This window comes from Ochotona curzoniae, unplaced genomic scaffold (assembly GCF_017591425.1).
Source record: "Ochotona curzoniae isolate NIBS_2020 unplaced genomic scaffold, NIBS_Ocur_1.0 scaffold_3223, whole genome shotgun sequence".
NCBI classification, from domain to species: Eukaryota; Metazoa; Chordata; class Mammalia; order Lagomorpha; family Ochotonidae; genus Ochotona; species Ochotona curzoniae.
The window spans coordinates 7,632,536-7,650,240 of record NW_024467108.1 but is presented as its reverse complement, the minus strand read 5'-3'; the positions used below and the strand labels follow the sequence as shown (position 1 = coordinate 7,650,240).

The 17,705-nt window shown below is 50.9% G+C and overlaps 1 protein-coding gene across 4 annotated transcripts in view; it reads left to right on the top strand.

The window, feature by feature from the left end:
- Positions 1–16,305, top strand: part of TENM4 (teneurin transmembrane protein 4) — a 356,529-nt gene extending 340,224 nt beyond the window's left edge. For 3 of the 4 annotated variants that reach the window (XM_040963947.1, XM_040963948.1, XM_040963946.1), the window contains 4 exons: positions 3,978–4,274; positions 5,233–6,847; positions 12,069–12,211; positions 14,811–15,847. In XM_040963947.1, the coding sequence (XP_040819881.1) occupies positions 3,978–4,274; positions 5,233–6,847; positions 12,069–12,211; positions 14,811–15,569 (2,814 nt within the window). In that variant the 3' untranslated portion in view covers positions 15,570–15,847. Of the gene's footprint in view, positions 1–3,977; positions 4,275–5,232; positions 6,848–12,068; positions 12,212–14,810 lie in introns of all 4 variants that reach the window. The other variant, XM_040963945.1, reaches the window with a different exon arrangement.
- Positions 16,306–17,705: the final 1,400 nt, after the last annotated feature.

Genomic DNA, 17,705 nt, shown 5'->3' with positions numbered 1-17,705 from the left:
CCACTTCACTGACCATAAAACAGGAAGAACAGCCCAGTGCCAGCAGGTTGCTACCAGGACAAGGAAGACATAAAGCCTCCCTCACTGCAAGCCTGTGTGCAGGTGCTGTGGTTGGCGGAGTGCTGCCCTGCTGCCCGAGGCTAAGCTGCCCCAGCCTCCAGCTGAGCTACCTGGGCCCTGAGCCCTGCCTGGGTCTGGCCCTCTAGCCCTGCCTGAAACAGCACCTCCTCTGCCTCATTGCTCATGTTTCTATGGACAGTGGCCTCTGCCCTTGGACCTGCTGCCCAGACTCTTTTCTAGTAATTTAAATTTTTTTAAGGTGTTTTTTTTTTCTAAGGCAAAGTTACAGAGAAGAGATCTTCCATCCACTGGGTCACTTCCCATATGGTCACAATGGCTGGGACTGGGCCAAGCCTAAACCAAGAACCTGGAACTCTATCCAGGAACCCCACATGGGTGCAGGGACCCAAGCACTTGGACCATCTGGATATTTAGCAGGGAACTGGATCCGAAGTAGAACATCCATATGGGACGTGGGTGCTACAAATGGCAGCTTAACAAGCACACCACAATGTCCGACCCTATGCCCTGCTTCCTTTGCCTCCAGCTACGAAAGGACAGGTGACAGGAGGAGTAAATACCGTGCCTAATGATGCCAGATCCTGCAGACGTCAGGTGCCCAGTGGGCCGTCACTGAGCTGAGAGACAACATGGAACTGAGTCAGATCACAGCCGCAGAAATGCCCTCACAGCAGCACAGCCGGCTCCCTGGAGTTCTTTCCCCTTCCACATAGAATTCATATAAGCTCCTGCTTTACATACAAGGCAACCCAAGTCCAGAAAAGATAATGCTAATCAGTGTAGAAGACAAGGAAATAGATCCACTACAGGCAAAAACACAGGAAGCATCTTATCCGATGCCACACAACTAGAACCTGGAAAACCAGGCTGGCTATGTTTGCTGAACAGCCATGGACATTGCCAAACACTCTGGTGACTAGAGTTTGGGAAACAGCCTCCCTTGAGCTTCCAGGGGAAGGGCTGGCCGTCTCTGTCCTTGGTGGCCTTGCTAAATGCCCTGTCTAGATTCTCCATGCTCCAGAAGGCAGGGTGCTCACTGGGAGCTGGCAACTGGCTTGCACTCGTGCTGAGCCACGTGTGTAGCCTTGAGCGCCTTCTCTGAGCCTCAGGCACCCTTACAGAAACCTCATAAACCCTTTGGAGCACCTTTCCTGGTACTGTCAGCTGCAGGTGCCCAGCAGTCGATACCCAGAGGATGATGGAGGATTCCCGCTCTGCCAGGTGCATCAGACCCCGAGTTTCCCAGACTTTAATTGGTCCCTGTCCTGGCTCCCCAAGATGGATGGGGTGCTAGTTGGCTGGCCACATCTCCACGTCCTCCCAAAATAAATGGCCACCCACGGTGGCAGTGTGTGGAATTAGAACGTTAGCTGAGTATGCCTCCCACTAATGGAGCTCATTTTTTATACGGCTAGGAACTTTTTTTTTGTTTTAATAAAGAAAGATGTAAAATAATCTCATTGCCGCCACTGCCAAACACAGGAAGCATTAGGCGAGTCCCCAGTGAGCTGCTTAATTCAATTTTATTAATTTTTGCCGCAGAGGGTACACCAGAGGGGCAGCAGGCGCCACCCTCAGGGGAGGTATCAGGGGACCTGAAGGCACTGTACCAAGACCCCTGGTACTATATAGTTAGTGCAGCCCTGGCTCCCCCTTTGCCCTTGTCTGCAGACAACGCAGCTTCAGGCTGCCACGGCTCTGAGTTTTCACGAGAATTATCTGCCACATGCTGTTTGTGCTTCTGCAGTTGTGTTTGATTACCCGAGGGAAGACAACCTGATTATAACAGGCCAACGTCATCTCAGCACCGTCATTAGAAATCCTCATTTTCAAGGCCTCAGAGAGAGCCCGGGGAGCAGGGGGGAAGACACGCGTCCCTCGCTGCCTCCAGGAATGAACTTGATCGCTGACTGCCGTTTAAAGGCACTGATTGCAGTCATTGATCCGGGACCTTCTCCGGGCCCAGTCCCCTGCCATGTAAAGCATTTCAGTTTCTCAGGCGCTTACAATTCTATCACTTTCCAGAGGAGGAAGATGAGGCTCTGAGAAAGAGGGGCGCTACCCAAGGTCACCAAGGACAGTCACTCAGAGAGCCTGAATCCCTGGGCCTGGACCCTTTTGTTCTTGCTAACCACACAGGGCCCCAGAAGGCCTTCCATTACTTCCAGCTTCACATGCCGTTCTGCATCACATGACTTTAATTCTCTGCTTACCTCGTGGACCTTCTTTACTGCTTGTCACATTTAACCACTGGGTATCAGCATTGTGGTAAAACTACCACCTGTACTACCAGCATTGCATACAGGCAGCAGTTTGTGTCCCAGCTGCTGTACTTCCAACCCAGCTCCTTGTTAATGTGCCTGGGCAAAGTGGAGGAGGATGACCCAAGTCCTTTGGGAACCATGCTGCTCACATGGGAGACCTGAAAGAAGCTCCTGGCTCCTGGCTTTTCCATGGCACAGAAGTGCAGACCATTACAGTCATCTGAAGAATAAACCAACAGATGGAAGATAGCCCTCTCTAGCTGTGGCTTTCAAAATAAATAAAGAAATAGTTTTTAAAATTACAATTTTTAGGGCCCAGTGCAGTGACCTAGTGGCTAAAGTCCTCACCTTGAACGCACCAGGATCCCATATGGGACTCAGGCTTAATCCCAGCTGCCCCACTTCCCATCCAGCTCCCTGCTTGTAGCCTGAAAAAGCAGCCGAAGATGGCTCAAAGCCTTGGGACCCTGCACCTGTGTGGGAGACCTGGAAGAGCTCCAGGCTCCTGGCTTCAGATTGGCTCAGTTCCAGCCGTATGGCTGCTTGGGGAGTGAACCATCAGATGGAAGATCTTCCTCTTTGTCTCTCCTTCTCTCTGTATATCTGCCTTTCCAATAAAAAATAAACCTTTTTTAAAAAAATTACAACTTTTAGCCAGTGGGTAGTGGAAGATAATATGCCTTCATCCCCCTCAAAAGGCACCAATGAGAGAAGATCCGTGTTTTTGCTTGAGGGTAGCAGGCAGTTTTTGCCAGCTGCTAGTGCCAAGGGGCAGCACTGAACACAACAACAGGCCCCTGAGTTGTATTTCCATATTGAAATGTGACAGCCCTGGCTTCCTGCTGGCCTGTAGAAACCTGTCATTTTGAATTGCAAAGAAATTAAGTTGTGTCCTGACCTAGCAGCGCAGGTAGAGGCTCCTCAAAGAGCTGTCCATCCTGGAGGTGGGAACAAGGTCCCCCAAAACCAGCAGTTAACCCCACAGCCAGAGCAGCCACCCCAGACTGCAGTGCCCCTGACCCCTACCCTGCCTCACTGCCTAGAACCTCTGGGAAAAGGAAGAAGATGTTCCAAGAGTAGAGGGAGGCAGAAGAGCATCCCAGGGCAGAGAAAGTCCAGAACCCCCAGAAATGCGTGGCTGGCCCTGAGGACCCCTGGGTGTTGGCCTGTTGCCATCATGAGCTCCAAGGCCAGCCTTGGTCACACAACAACCAGAAGACCCAGAGTAAATACCTTCTTGTCCTTGGGTTTGGTCTCCCTGGTGTCAAGTCTTCACAGTGTCTGTCTCAGAATAGGTGCGTGAGTCAGGTGCCGAGCAGGTGAGCCAGCATCTGCCTTCTTGTCTGTGTTATTGCAAGAAGGATCCCACAGCTGGATCACACAGACCCTCTTGAGTCTCAGCTACGATTTGCTTGCACAACATTTGCATTGCCAGTGTCCTCCTCACAGCCGTGTATGAATGGTATTACTCTTCCCACCTGACAGATGACGCAGCTGACAAATGACAGAGCCAGAACTCAAACCCCTGTCAGGGGTGCTGGGTTCAGCTGAGAGCCACACAAGCCATTCAACTCAGAATGCACAACATTGTACAAACGAATTTTCTCCTTCTTCCCTTATTGCTCTCTCCAGGTTCACAACCGGAACCTCCTGTCCCTGGACTTCGACCGTGTGACACGCACAGAGAAGATCTATGATGACCACCGCAAGTTCACGCTTCGGATCCTGTATGACCAGGCAGGGCGGCCCAGCCTTTGGTCGCCAAGCAGCAGGTTGAATGGTGTCAATGTCACATACTCCCCTGGGGGCCACATTGCCGGCATCCAACGGGGCATCATGTCGGAGAGAATGGAATATGACCAGGCGGGCCGCATCACATCCAGAATCTTTGCCGATGGGAAGACATGGAGCTACACATACTTAGAGAAGGCAAGTGGCCATCTCCCTCCATCGCTTGCCTTGCCACACAGGTTCATCATGGTGACTCAACCCATGGCTGGGGCCAGGCCACCTCAGTAGAGTGGATCTGATCTGTGTTTTCCCCAGCTGAAATGTTCTAGAAAATCTGCCTTGGAGGGCCCAGGGTTTCCAGGCAGCCATCTGAATGAGCCTTGGTGATGGTGTGGCAGGTGGCACAATAGTCCTGCCTGTTAGGATGGAGATGATATCAGGCCTAAATACAACCAAACTTGCAGAACAGGACTTGGAGTCCAGAGATTGGTACTTATGAGGGGAGGTGCTTAACCCTGAGCCTGCAGTGTGGGGTGTGGGCTTAGTGCATCCCTTCTTCAGGACAGGGTTAATTTCATCTCAGAAACTGGGAAAGCTGAGGATCAGAGACAACCTCAAACCACAGGTCAACCCCAGACAGCAGCAAATGGTACTTGGAGGCCTGATGCCCCAAGGTTTGGTCTCTGCTGACTTGCATCTGGGCACCTGCCCAGGACCCAGGCTCTGTTTGCTGTGTATAGGTCTCCCCTCCCTTGTGCTGGGTAAGGCTCTTGGAGAGTGATGTTCTGTGGTGGTGCTGAGACAAGAAGAGAGAGAGGAAGGGAAAGAGAAAGAGAGGAAGGAGAGGAAAGAGAGACCCTGGAGGTCATCCAGCACTATGCATAACCAAACTCAGGGAGAGAAAGCACCTTCCCAGGGCCATGCAATGAACCCTTTGTTATAAACCAGGCTTTCCCACTCCTGTCATCACAATGTTTCCCACCCCAGGGCTGGCACAGGGCCTCAGTGGTCCAATGCCAAGGAGAGAGCAGACCTCCTCCTGGCCCCATTGGCAGCCTCCTGTGGTGCCCTGGTGTGGGAAGCTCTGGCTGGGACATGACTTAGACACATAGGCCCTTTCTCCCTCACTCACCTCATGCTTCTCCTCGCCCTGCAGTCCATGGTGCTGCTGCTGCACAGCCAGCGACAGTATATCTTCGAGTTTGACAAGAATGACCGCCTGTCATCCGTGACAATGCCCAATGTGGCCCGGCAGACACTGGAGACCATCCGCTCTGTGGGTTACTACAGGAACATCTACCAGCCCCCCGAGGGCAATGCTTCGGTCATCCAGGACTTCACGGAGGATGGGCACCTGCTCCACACCTTCTACCTGGGCACCGGCCGCAGGGTGATCTACAAGTATGGGAAGCTGTCAAAGCTGGCTGAGACCCTATACGACACCACCAAGGTGAGCTTCACCTATGATGAGACAGCGGGCATGCTGAAGACCATCAACCTGCAGAACGAAGGCTTCACCTGCACCATCCGCTACCGACAGATCGGGCCCCTGATTGACCGGCAGATCTTCCGCTTCACCGAGGAGGGTATGGTCAATGCCCGCTTCGACTACAACTATGACAACAGCTTCCGGGTGACAAGCATGCAGGCTGTGATCAATGAGACACCACTGCCCATCGACCTCTACCGCTATGATGATGTGTCCGGCAAGACAGAGCAGTTTGGGAAATTCGGCGTCATCTACTATGACATCAACCAGATCATCACCACAGCAGTTATGACCCACACAAAACACTTCGATGCTTATGGCCGGATGAAGGAGGTGCAGTATGAGATCTTCCGCTCACTCATGTACTGGATGACTGTCCAGTATGACAACATGGGGCGGGTGGTGAAGAAGGAGCTAAAGGTGGGACCCTACGCAAACACCACCCGCTACTCCTACGAGTATGATGCCGATGGGCAGCTGCAGACGGTCTCCATCAATGACAAACCACTCTGGCGCTACAGCTATGACCTCAACGGAAACCTGCACCTGCTGAGCCCGGGCAACAGTGCCCGACTCACCCCACTGCGGTATGACCTCCGGGATCGCATCACCAGGCTAGGTGATGTGCAGTACAAGATGGATGAAGATGGCTTCCTGAGGCAGCGGGGTGGCGATGTCTTCGAGTACAATTCAGCAGGTCTGCTCATGAAGGCCTACAATCGGGCCAGTGGCTGGAGCGTCAGGTACCGCTACGATGGCCTGGGCCGCCGGGTGTCCAGCAAGAGCAGCCACAGCCACCATCTGCAGTTCTTCTATGCAGACCTGACGAACCCCACCAAGGTCACCCACCTCTACAACCACTCCAGCTCAGAGATCACCTCACTCTACTATGACCTACAGGGCCACCTCTTTGCCATGGAGCTGAGCAGTGGCGATGAGTTTTATATTGCTTGCGACAACATTGGCACGCCCCTTGCAGTCTTCAGCGGCACGGGACTGATGATCAAGCAGATCCTGTACACAGCCTATGGGGAGATCTACATGGACACCAACCCCCACTTCCAGATCATCATCGGCTACCACGGTGGTCTCTACGATCCACTCACCAAGCTCGTGCACATGGGCCGCCGGGACTACGACGTGCTGGCTGGACGCTGGACCAGCCCGGACCACGAGCTCTGGAAGCACCTGAGCAGCAGCAACATCATGCCCTTCAACCTCTACATGTTCAAAAACAACAACCCTATCAGCAATTCCCAGGACATCAAGTGCTTTATGACAGGTGAGCAGGAGTGGGTCACCCTCAGGACTGGGGGGTAGGGAGAGCTACCCCATGGCTCCAGCTGTCTGATGGGATCTCTGCCTGGAGAAAGGTGGTTTGGGGTGTTGGGAAACATCAACCTCTCCCAAGAACAGAATTCTCCAGTATGTGTTTGAAAAATCATGGATTCAGCAAATAGTCCAGGAGGAGAAAAAAAAATGACTCTGGCAAGAAATGTATTTGATAGGGCTGTTGTTACCATTTCTAAATTTTTACAAAGCATTTCAGTTTCTGGAAGGCTCTGAGAAGTCCTATAATAACAAGAACTATTTGCTATATTTACTATTTCTAAGACTTACTAGACTAACTTTCATTTTTTCACCATGAAGTTGTAATACCTCCCTTTAGCAGTTCCTGACCATAGAGATTGAACTGGCCATGAACTCCTGAAAAGTTGGGTTAAGACACAGACCAAATAGATAAATCAAAGTGATGGTTTGTGATGATTGGAAATTCAGACACTGGTGTCAGGACAGAAGGAAGGATCCACTAATTCTAAGATATGATGTTACACTCATTATTCAATTGTCCCAAATTCCAGTTCCTGATCTTAAAATTCAGAATCCCACCTTGACTCTGATACATGAAATATGCGTATTAGAAGCCCTAGAGCAACCCCTAAAATACAAAAAACAAAAACCTGGAGACAAGTGCATAGCTGAGAAGTCAAGAGCTGAGATACAATGGGAGACCAAAACAATATTCAGTCCAAAGAGGACAGGGAGTGGCTTGGCAGAGCCAAGAAGTGATGTGACAAAGAGGAACAAGTGCCAGGTCAGCAGGGTGGTGGCAGGAATGAGGATGGGGATTCAGAGGCCTCCAGTAAGAAGCCCAGCATGGTGCCTGCTCCTGGGGGCTCCCTGTCCCTTAGCCCTGTGGTTTAAGAAGCAAGCTTTGCCTTCCCCTTCTGTAAAACTACCCGGAATATAAAGTGCCCCTTAGGTGCCATAAGCAGGGAAGTCTCTAACAGTCCAGGTCCTCCCAGCCAACAGCTATTCCCAGGTTAGCCACAGAGGAATTCTGGAGAGGAGGAGATGTGAATGTCTGGCACAATATTGACATCACTGTTTAGGGACACGTTTGTCCCAGGTAAGAGTCACTCGTTTGAGGCCTGGGTTGGTCTGCTTTTGATCCAGCTTCCTGATAATGTACACCCTGAGAACAGCAGGAAATGTCTGGGGTACCTGGGTTCCTGCCATCTGCATGGGAGATTGGATGGAATGCTGGACTCCTGGCTTCAGCTTGGTGCAGCCCCAGGTGGTACAGGCATTCAGGATATAAACCAGCAGAAGAAATCTCTCTCCATGTGTCTCTCCGCCTGTCTGTCTCTTTTTCTCTTTGCCTTTTGAATAAAATGAAAAAAAAAGTAAGAACCACAATCTATTTTTAGAGAGTGAGAGTGGCTAGGGGCCTTTTTACATACGAGCATTTATGGCAGGTGCCTGGCTGCTTCCATGTTCATGTGCCCTATGACACAGTCCTCCTGCCACCCGTTCAGTGTCAGACCTCTTCTTTTCCCCAAGGGCCTCCTCTGTGCAGCCATGTTCGGAGGCAGTGGGGAGAGAAAGCTGAGCCATCTCCTCCAGGACTTCCAGGTGCAAGAGCAGGGACCGGCCGACACTGTCCAGAATGAGTGGGATCGCATGGCTTGGCACAGCCAGGCCTTAGGCACTAAGACTCTGTCCAGGGGTTTCTGGGATGGCATCTCTGAGCAGCTGACCATAGGCCACCCATTAGCAATAGTCATCCAGTGGCAAGAGTAAGGCATGACGGTGAGTGGGAACAGCGCATGCACAAGCCCGGAGCCAGCAGCGTATGTCACTCAAAGGAGTACCTTCTTGGCCGTGGCTTTGTGAGTCGCAAGCTGTGTGGGCCTGTGTGTGCTGGCAGCAATAGGACGATTCTTGTTCAGGGAAGAATTCCAGGTTGTCAAACATGAGGAGCAGGGGACTGAAGCATGGGGGAGAAGGGAGAACAAGGTGGTGGTGCTCAGGTGTGATGGAAACATACTCAGGCCGAGAGGTAAACATGAAGACGGTGACGATGTTTCACAGTGTCTGCCGAGCTCGGCTTGGCTGCTAGCTCCAGAAAAACCCGACAGATTGAGATGACATTTCCATTACGTCTGTCTGCCTTAAGTACGCCCCCTGCCTCACTCTTCAGTGAGTTTCCTGTGAGATGCCTTGGCAGGTGACTGCAGCTGAAAAAAAAAAAAAAAGATGCAGTGGGAAATGTACTTTTATACCAAAAAAAAAAAAAAAAAAAAAAGTTGCAGCTTGCCAAAATATTATTACTCCCTCCCCACTTTTTTTCACTTCCCACTGTGGACATATGGTCTCCCTGCAGAATAGCACTGCCATGCGTGACTCAACACACTGTGCCAGGCACTTGGCAGACGGGGTTGCATCGAAACTTAGCAACAGCCCTGAGACATCATCATCTTCGTTCTAGAGGCAGCTGTGGAACCTCCTACCTGTGAGGGGTGTGCCCAGTGTCACACAAATGAGACTTTGGAGCAGACGCCAAGCCAGGGCTCTCGGGTGCCAGTTTTTCACAAAGCGCCCGCAGGTCTCCGTGCCATTTGAGTTCTATGTTCTCATCGGTTAAATCCAGCAAATAGTGAATTATTCTCTGCCTCTGCAGGCCAACCCCAGGCTGAGGATATATAGGGCAGTCAGGCAGGGGGTTCACACCCCAAGACAGCTTTTCCCACATTTCTTTAATGATGACCCCCATCATCACAATAAAATTGGGGCGCTGGCATTGTAGCATAGTAAGTTACTGGCAAAGGCATACCAGAGTACTATTTTGTGTCCTGTCGGCTCTGCTTCCAAACACCCAGCTGGAATCCAGGGTTCCTGGCTTAAACTTGAATCAGCCCCAGCCATTGTGCCCATCTGGGGAGTGAGCCAGTGGATGGAAGATCTCTTTCCCTCTTTGTCTCTGCCTCTCAAATACATAAAAATAAATTTTATAAAAGAATTCTTAAAAATGATTTTTCCATCACTAAAGTAAGACTGTAAAACAAAAGATTAGCAAGAAATACTTACATGTGACACACTCATGTGAGGGCACTATAAAACAAAATGAAAGGAAATGGAATTAAGAGAAATTTAGGGGTATAGTAGTTAAGACACTGTGTGGGATGCCACCTCCCTATCAGAGGGCCTGAATGCAAGTCCTGGCTTTGCTGCCAGTTCTAGCCTCCTGCTAATGTGTATCCTGAGAGGCAGCAGGTGATGGCTGAAGAACTTGGGCCGCAGCCACCCAGGTGGGAGATCAGAATGGAACACCTGGCTCCTGGCTTCGGCTTGGCCCAGCCCTGGCTATTGTGAAGTGAACCAAAAGATGGAAAATTCTCTCTCTCTCTCTCTCTCTCTCTCTCTCTCTGTGTCATTTTCTCTTCTCTGTTTCAACAGCATTTTAAAAGAAACAGAAAGAAGTTCTTTTTGGTACAAACATCGTGAAAGCAGTACAATGAGGGCTTCAAAAAGATTAAAGAAAACTTTCATGACTTAAAAAAACGTGGATTTCAAAAGTATACCAAAATGAATTTATCTTTTAATTCTATTTCTTTGCAAATGTTCTGAGGTAACTTCTTATTTCCTTAGTGCAATTTCAATAAAAATGCTACTCATAGCAGAAAGTCAGTTGACTGCACAGTAGATTATACCCCACTGTTTGAAAAGCTGTAATGTGGAAAACAGAGATTTTTGTATGAATAGTCAAGTTGTAACATAAAAGATTTGAATCTCTATTAAGAAACCTCTAGACCACCATACCAGCTATCTTCTGTGTAGGCTGCATGCAGCCTCATTCACATCAAACAATAGCAGTGAAAATAAAATAAAAAACAAAATCTTACCTTGTAAAAATGTATTCAAGTGTTCTGAGACATATGCAGCTGGATTGGCACAGGTCACATGGAGCAATCACGAGGGCTGGGAGGTAGACTGCAGATTGGCTGGACCTAGGTCACATGATCCAGATGGAGTCAGCTAAAATTACATGAGTACAAAGGGAAGACAGAATTGAGTGCTGGAAAGGTAGCCAAAAAAATTCTGCACAGCTGCAGTGTGTACACTATTGGCCCTTTTTTTCAAAATGTATTAATATTTTTTTTTTTATGTAACAGAGAGGGAGAGACAGGGAAAGGGATCTTCTGACCACTGATTCACTCCTCAAAAGATTGCAATGGCCAGGTCTGAGGCAGGTCCAAGCCAGGAGCCAGGAACTCCATCTTGGTCTCCCATATGGATGGCAGGGGCCCCAGGATTGGAGCCATCTTCTTCTTCTCAGGCACATTGACAGAAAGCTAGATGCGCAGTAGAGCAGCCAGGACTCAACCTGACATGGAATGTTCTGATATGGCATGCTGTCCTCAAACATGACAACTGAACCCATTCTGCCATAGTACCAGCTCCAGAGATTGGTTTGTTTGTTTGAATAAGGGACCAGTATTGTGGAGTACCAGGTTAAGCCATACAGTCCCACCATCCCCTTTGGGAGGTGGGGAAATGAAGTGTGTTACTTCTTCTTTTTCTTGAAATGATTGATTTATTTCATTGTTTAGTTATTTGAAAGATTTACATAAAAGCAGAGAGGAGAGAGCTCTTCTATATACTGATTCACTCCCAAGAGGGCCTCACTGGCCAGAGCTGGACCAGGCCAAAGTCAGGAGCTTCTTCCAGGTCTTCCACATGGGTGCAAGGTTCCAAGCACTTCCAATTTCCACTGCTTTCCCAGGTGTACTGGCAGGGAGACAGATGGAAAGTGGAGGAGCCATGCCCATATGGAATGCCAGAATCCCAGGCAATGGCAGTGGCTTTCTCTACTATGTCAGGGAAGTTTGTATTTAGGTAAAGTCAGTCACTGACTATCCTTTCTCCCCTATTGATAATGGGGGCAGAAGTGGCTGGAGGACCAGGGGATGGCATAAGACAGGAAGAGGAGGCAAGAAGGCCAGGATCTCGTGTTTCCTGTCCATCAGGTATATCCCCAGGCAGGGGTTCCTAGGTCCCAGGGCCATAGGAACAGCATGTGGCCATCTTGCAAAGTGCCTGTCCCACCAGCAGCTATCCTCACACTCACTGCAGCCTACCTCTGGCTGCTCCCACGGGCCAGACACATCAAGGGCCACACACTCACTCTAGGGTTGTCTTTCTGCTTCTCCACTGCCCAGATGTCAACAGCTGGCTGCTCACCTTTGGATTCCAGCTGCACAACGTGATCCCTGGCTATCCACCGCCAGACACAGACGCCATGGAGCCATCCTACGAGCTCGTCCACACACAGATGAAAACACAGGAGTGGGACAACAGCAAGGTACATTCTACCCCGGGAAGAGGGGGCGGTTCAGACATCCTTGGAGGGGGTGGCCCCAGCTTTTGGGGAACACTCAAGCCCTATAGTCCTCTAGCATGTTGGCCAGAGGCTGTTGCACAGTTGCTCAGTTGTTCTCCATATTAGATTTTCCATCATGTAGTTCACAAATATTTCCCCATGATCTTACTGCTCCCATTTCACAGATTAAGTGCCAGAGGTGTTCATAGTGTTATGTAACAAGGCAAGGCTAGAGTCGCCCGTCTAACCCTGTCATTAGTATTGTCTTGCAAAGTCTGGTAACTGGCCTGCTGTAGGTGCTCGGAAAGAAGTTACTTTCTCTCAGCCTCCCTTAATGCAAAAACTTGGTATCATCTAGCTGAAAAGGTCCTTAAAAACAATCTCAGCTCACCTGCTCAGTTGTAGCCATTGTTCATGAATTGCTGCCTCCCCTGCCCCCATTCCATTAACAAATTCTGCCAGAGGAACTGACTCTGGGCTAGACCCTGAGCAGTGCCTAGGGAACCAGGGATGCATCAGGCAGAGAGACCAGCTCTGAGCCAGCAGGCTGAGCAGGAGAGTAGGTGACAAGCTGCTGGTGATCCTCACTCCAGACCGATTCCCAAAGCCCTCAGCCTGCCTGACTTTCTCCCACCCAGGCCCTAGAGCGGGGGGTTGTGTCTGACTCTGCCAGAGCCATCCCCTTACTGTATTCTACCCATTGCCTTGCCTTTCTCTCCACTGGAGGATGTGCCCCCAGACATTGAGTCCTGGGTTTCCACTCATACCAGCTAGCACACAGGTGCAGGGAAAAATAGCCACTGATGAGCTAGGTGCCTCTTCCCCTCCTCCCTACACACACATACCCACCCAACCACCTTATTCAAAAGGAGATCACTGCCCCTAGGCTACAAAATAACAAAAGGTACCCAAGCCTGCAAGATCACACAGTGGCTCCTCTTTCCAACACACCCCAGCCCCCACCCCAGGGCCTGCCCCAGAACTGCCAGCATCCTCCCTCCGTGCAAGGGCTGCTGCTGCTGCTGCTAACAGTGCAGCTCCTCCTCCCCGCCCCCAGGCTCCCTTCTCCTGCTCTCCCACACAGCCCCATCTCAGCCTGCCTGTTTGCCAGTCTCGCCTGTCAATGAATTATTGATTTCTGCCCTTGGCAAGCATCGGAGATCTTTGTTGTTGAGCACTCCAGCTTTTGTGAAACTCTAGGAAATAATTGTTCACAGACAGGGTTCTATTAATTATAAAGAGGACTTAATTTCAGCGAGAAGCCGATCGGTCTGTTTCTAAAGCCAGTTCTCTGAGTTGCTGATAAGGTCCTGGAGCCTGGTGGAGCACCCTCAGCCCTGAGAAGGACCTGGTGAATAGAAGACCAAGGCCCCAGGGGGCACAGTGGGGCAAAGACCCTCTTAGAAAAGCAGGTGTATACACAGTGGGGCTCAGTAGAACAGGGTGAGAGGGCTTCTAAAAGGGGGTGAAGTCCATGCAAACACACTTTAAAGGTAGATTTCAGGATGGATGTGTGGCAAAGCAGGGAAGTCGCTGCTTGGGACTCCCACGGTCTAGGTCACAGTGCCTGGGGTCTGCTCCCAGTCACACCCTTCCTGTAAGTGCCCACTCTGGAAGGCATGAGCCAGATAGGTCCCTGCCAGCTGTATGGGACACGCAGATGGAGCTCCTGGCTTCTGACATCAGCCTGGCCCAGCCCCCACCACTGTGCGCCTTTGGGGAATGAACCAGTACATGGAAGATTCTTCCCTCTTCCTCCCTCCCAACCTCCTTGCCAGTGTACCTTTCAAATAAATAAGCTTCTTAAAATATTTAATTTGATACAGAAGTTTCTTTTATTACAAAAATATCTTGATTCGTGCAGTTTTTCTGTGACTTTTCCACGGACTTTGTTAGGTCCCCTTGTATAAATGACCACTCTTTGTCTCATGTCGCCTTCTTGCTCAAAGGGCATCTTGCCATTCCTCCCTCTGCATCACACCCCTCTTGGTCCTCCTGATCCCAGGTCAAGCACAAGCCTGTACTCAAGTCCCACCCTCCCCACCCCTCTCCTTTACTTCTGGGCGGAGCTTCCTCCTTGACCTTGAGCATCCGGAACAGCCCACCAGACCTGGGTTGACTTGTTAGCAGCTGTGCGGGGGCCAGGGACATCTTTGAGCATTAGTCTCTGCAGAAGTGCACCTGTCATCTAATGTTATTGTGACGATCCAACAAGATAAATGACAAGATATACAAGTGAGAGCCACTGCTGTCACCTCTCTCAGACCACCGGCGATCACGCTGGATGGCAATTGCTGTCATCCTCTCTAACTTGCCCTGCTAAGTGCTGAGTTCTTTGAGAGCAAGGATAATAGTCGGGTTCATCATTATATCCCTGGCGAGTTCAGAAAAGGACCTGGCACAGAGGAAGATGGTCCCCAGATAATGTCTAAAGAGAGGGCGAGGAGGGGGTAAGTGGGCAGCCGGTGGTCAGCACTAGAGCTACCAGTAAAGAACTGAGTGAAGAGCTGATCTGGCATCTCAGCTGATTCTCAGGGTTTCTTCCTTTTTGTCTCATTCTGTCTCTCTCCTCCCTCATCAGTCTATCCTCGGAGTACAGTGTGAAGTGCAAAAGCAACTCAAGGCCTTCGTCACCTTAGAACGCTTTGACCAGCTGTATGGCTCTAGCATCACCAGCTGCCAGCAGGGCCCCAAGACCAAGAGATTTGCTTCCAGCGGCTCAGTCTTTGGCAAGGGGGTCAAGTTTGCCCTGAAGGATGGCCGAGTGACCACAGATATCATCAGCGTGGCCAACGAAGATGGGCGGAGGGTGGCTGCCATCCTGAACAATGCCCACTACCTGGAGAACCTGCACTTCACCATCGGCGGTGTGGACACCCACTACTTTGTGAAAACGGGGCCTTCTGAAGGCGACCTGGCCATCCTGGGCCTCAGCGGGGGGCAGCGAACCCTGGAGAACGGGGTCAATGTCACCGTGTCCCAGATCAACACAATGCTCAACGGTAGGACTAGACGCTACACAGACATCCAGCTCCAGTACGGGGCACTGTGCCTGAACACCCGCTATGGGACGACAGTGGACGAGGAGAAGGCGCGGGTGCTGGAGCTGGCGCGGCAGAGGGCTGTGCGCCAGGCCTGGGCCCGTGAGCAGCAGCGACTGCGGGAAGGGGAGGAAGGCCTACGGGCCTGGACCGAGGGGGAGAAGCAGCAGGTGCTGAACACGGGGCGGGTACAGGGCTACGACGGTTTCTTCGTCATCTCCGTCGAACAGTACCCAGAACTGTCCGACAGCGCCAACAACATCCACTTCATGAGACAGAGCGAGATGGGCCGAAGGTGACAGAGAGGGCCAAGGCCTGGACTTCTTGCCAAAGACAGCTACTCTTTTGTGGCCACGTACCTGACTGTGTTGTACTCAGAAAAACAAAACAAAAACATTTTTTTAACAAGTGCAGAAAACGGAGAAAAAAAAAGATACTGGTTGCATTGTAATTCATGCAACATCCTTTTTTTTAAAGAAAAAAAAAACACAAATTTGGCCTTCACACATTTTTTTGCAAAGAACAGAAGGTATTTTTTTCTGTAGTGTGATCGCAATGAAAACTCTATTGTCTTTTGTCCCCCTTTTTCCTTGAGGAATTCTTCCTTGTTGTTTGGGGTCCATCTCCAGGGGAAGGGGGTGTCCCTCGTATGTCCCGAGGTCCCGCATGTTATGTGGGACTTGAAAGTCTGTGCTGACTCGTCTTGTGTGCAGCCCTTTCTGCTTCGTTTGGGCAGGAGTGCAGGGTGTGGAAACCTGTGGGCCAATGCCGCACCCCTTCTGAGGGGAACAGGCCCTAAGGACCCAGGGCCCTTGGACAAGGCTCTGGCAGACAAAAGGTGGATTTGTATTTCCGGGTGCTGTACCTCCAAAGGACTCTAGGGGAGTCTCATGATGTCATCCATCAAGCTACCCCCACCTCCTGCCCAAGCTTTCTGTGTTGATGCTCAGTGAGACCCCTGCCCCTTCTGCAAATCCTGTGTCATTGTCGGTGCCACTCTCATGCTGGGATAGACAAAGTGTTTCCTGGGTCCTTCCAGACACCCACCCAACCCCTCCACACCCTGCCCCACATCCTGTGATTGAACCTCCTGGGGCTAGGAGCCCCACCGTCCCCAGGACATCCATGATTGAATAATCCTTCATGCTGTGCCCTGTTCCTCACCTCCTCTCTCCCAAAGCCAGAAGTGAGAACCAGCTCTGGGCACCCTGTCCAGGGCTGGAAACGCTACTGTGGCAAAGGATGGCAGTAGTGGCAGATGCCAGCCTGCTTTAACAGGGGAAGCCCTGTCCCCATGGCTTTGGGTGTCTCCCTCCATTGCAAAGGGGCCACTGCTGAGAAAACAGGGGTACAGGGCTAGAGAGAGAGGTGCCCGGTGGCCTTTGATTCTGAAAAGATGCATAAGGTAGAAAGTCAGCCAAAGAGAGGAAGGGGTGTGCCAAGCCACCTTCTGAGCAACTCTGACATCTCTGGGAGCCTGCCTATGCAGGGGGCAGCAGCAGAAGGTAGGGGAGCGTGCAGAACATCCTCTCTCTGCAGTGTCTCCAAGCAGCTCCCCCCAGAGAAGTCTCCTTCCCCCTCCTGCCTACATGTCTGGAAGGCTTGGGAGAAAGGAAAAAACCAACGTGACACACCCTGGCAGGGTTGGGCAGTTCCAGGAGGCCAGGCCAGGCCACCGCTGTCTCTGTCACTGGACAAACCTGGAGGGCGTGCCCAGGGCAAGGCCACATCAGTAACTGGGGTAGTTTTGGGGACAGGGGTGAGCCACAACAAGGCCGAGGAGCTCCTTGTGTGAGAGTTCTGGTCCGGGGTTATCCACCTGTTGGCCATCATCATCCCCACTCACAGGAGGCTCTGGGAGACATGGGTAGAAGCCAAATGCTTCCTCTGGAGCTGAGCTTCTTAGAAAATGGAACTTTTATGGGTTACATTTACATTAAGTGTGGAAAATGAATTCCAAGTCTGAGCTATTCCCCGTGGAAACCTTGTTGGACTGATAAGCTCATGGCACCTTTATAGCCTTATTCACGGAGTCTTCAGAATATTACACGAGTTAATGAAACCAAGAAGGTCTCTCACTGCATGAGAATGGAGCAGCATGTAGTCTGGGTTCTGCCTGTCAGAGGGAGGCCACCAAAGCTCCCCCAGGGGAGAGGAGATTTCGCCTTATGTCATCCCACTGGGATTAGAGGATGTGTTTCGCTAAGTGCTCTTCCTGTTTCCAAAAAATAAAAATAAATAAATAAAAAGTCACACTGCCACAACAGTGTGCCTTGGCCTGTGTGTCCACTGGTGGCCCAGGACGCCTGGATCAAATGCTATTCTGGGCAGGACACCGTGCCTCTCGTGTCCACTGTGCACAGCACGAGCTGCACACAGTGCTTCCACCTGGCATGACCAAAGGCTCTTGGATGAGAAGGAAAACATTCTGGCCC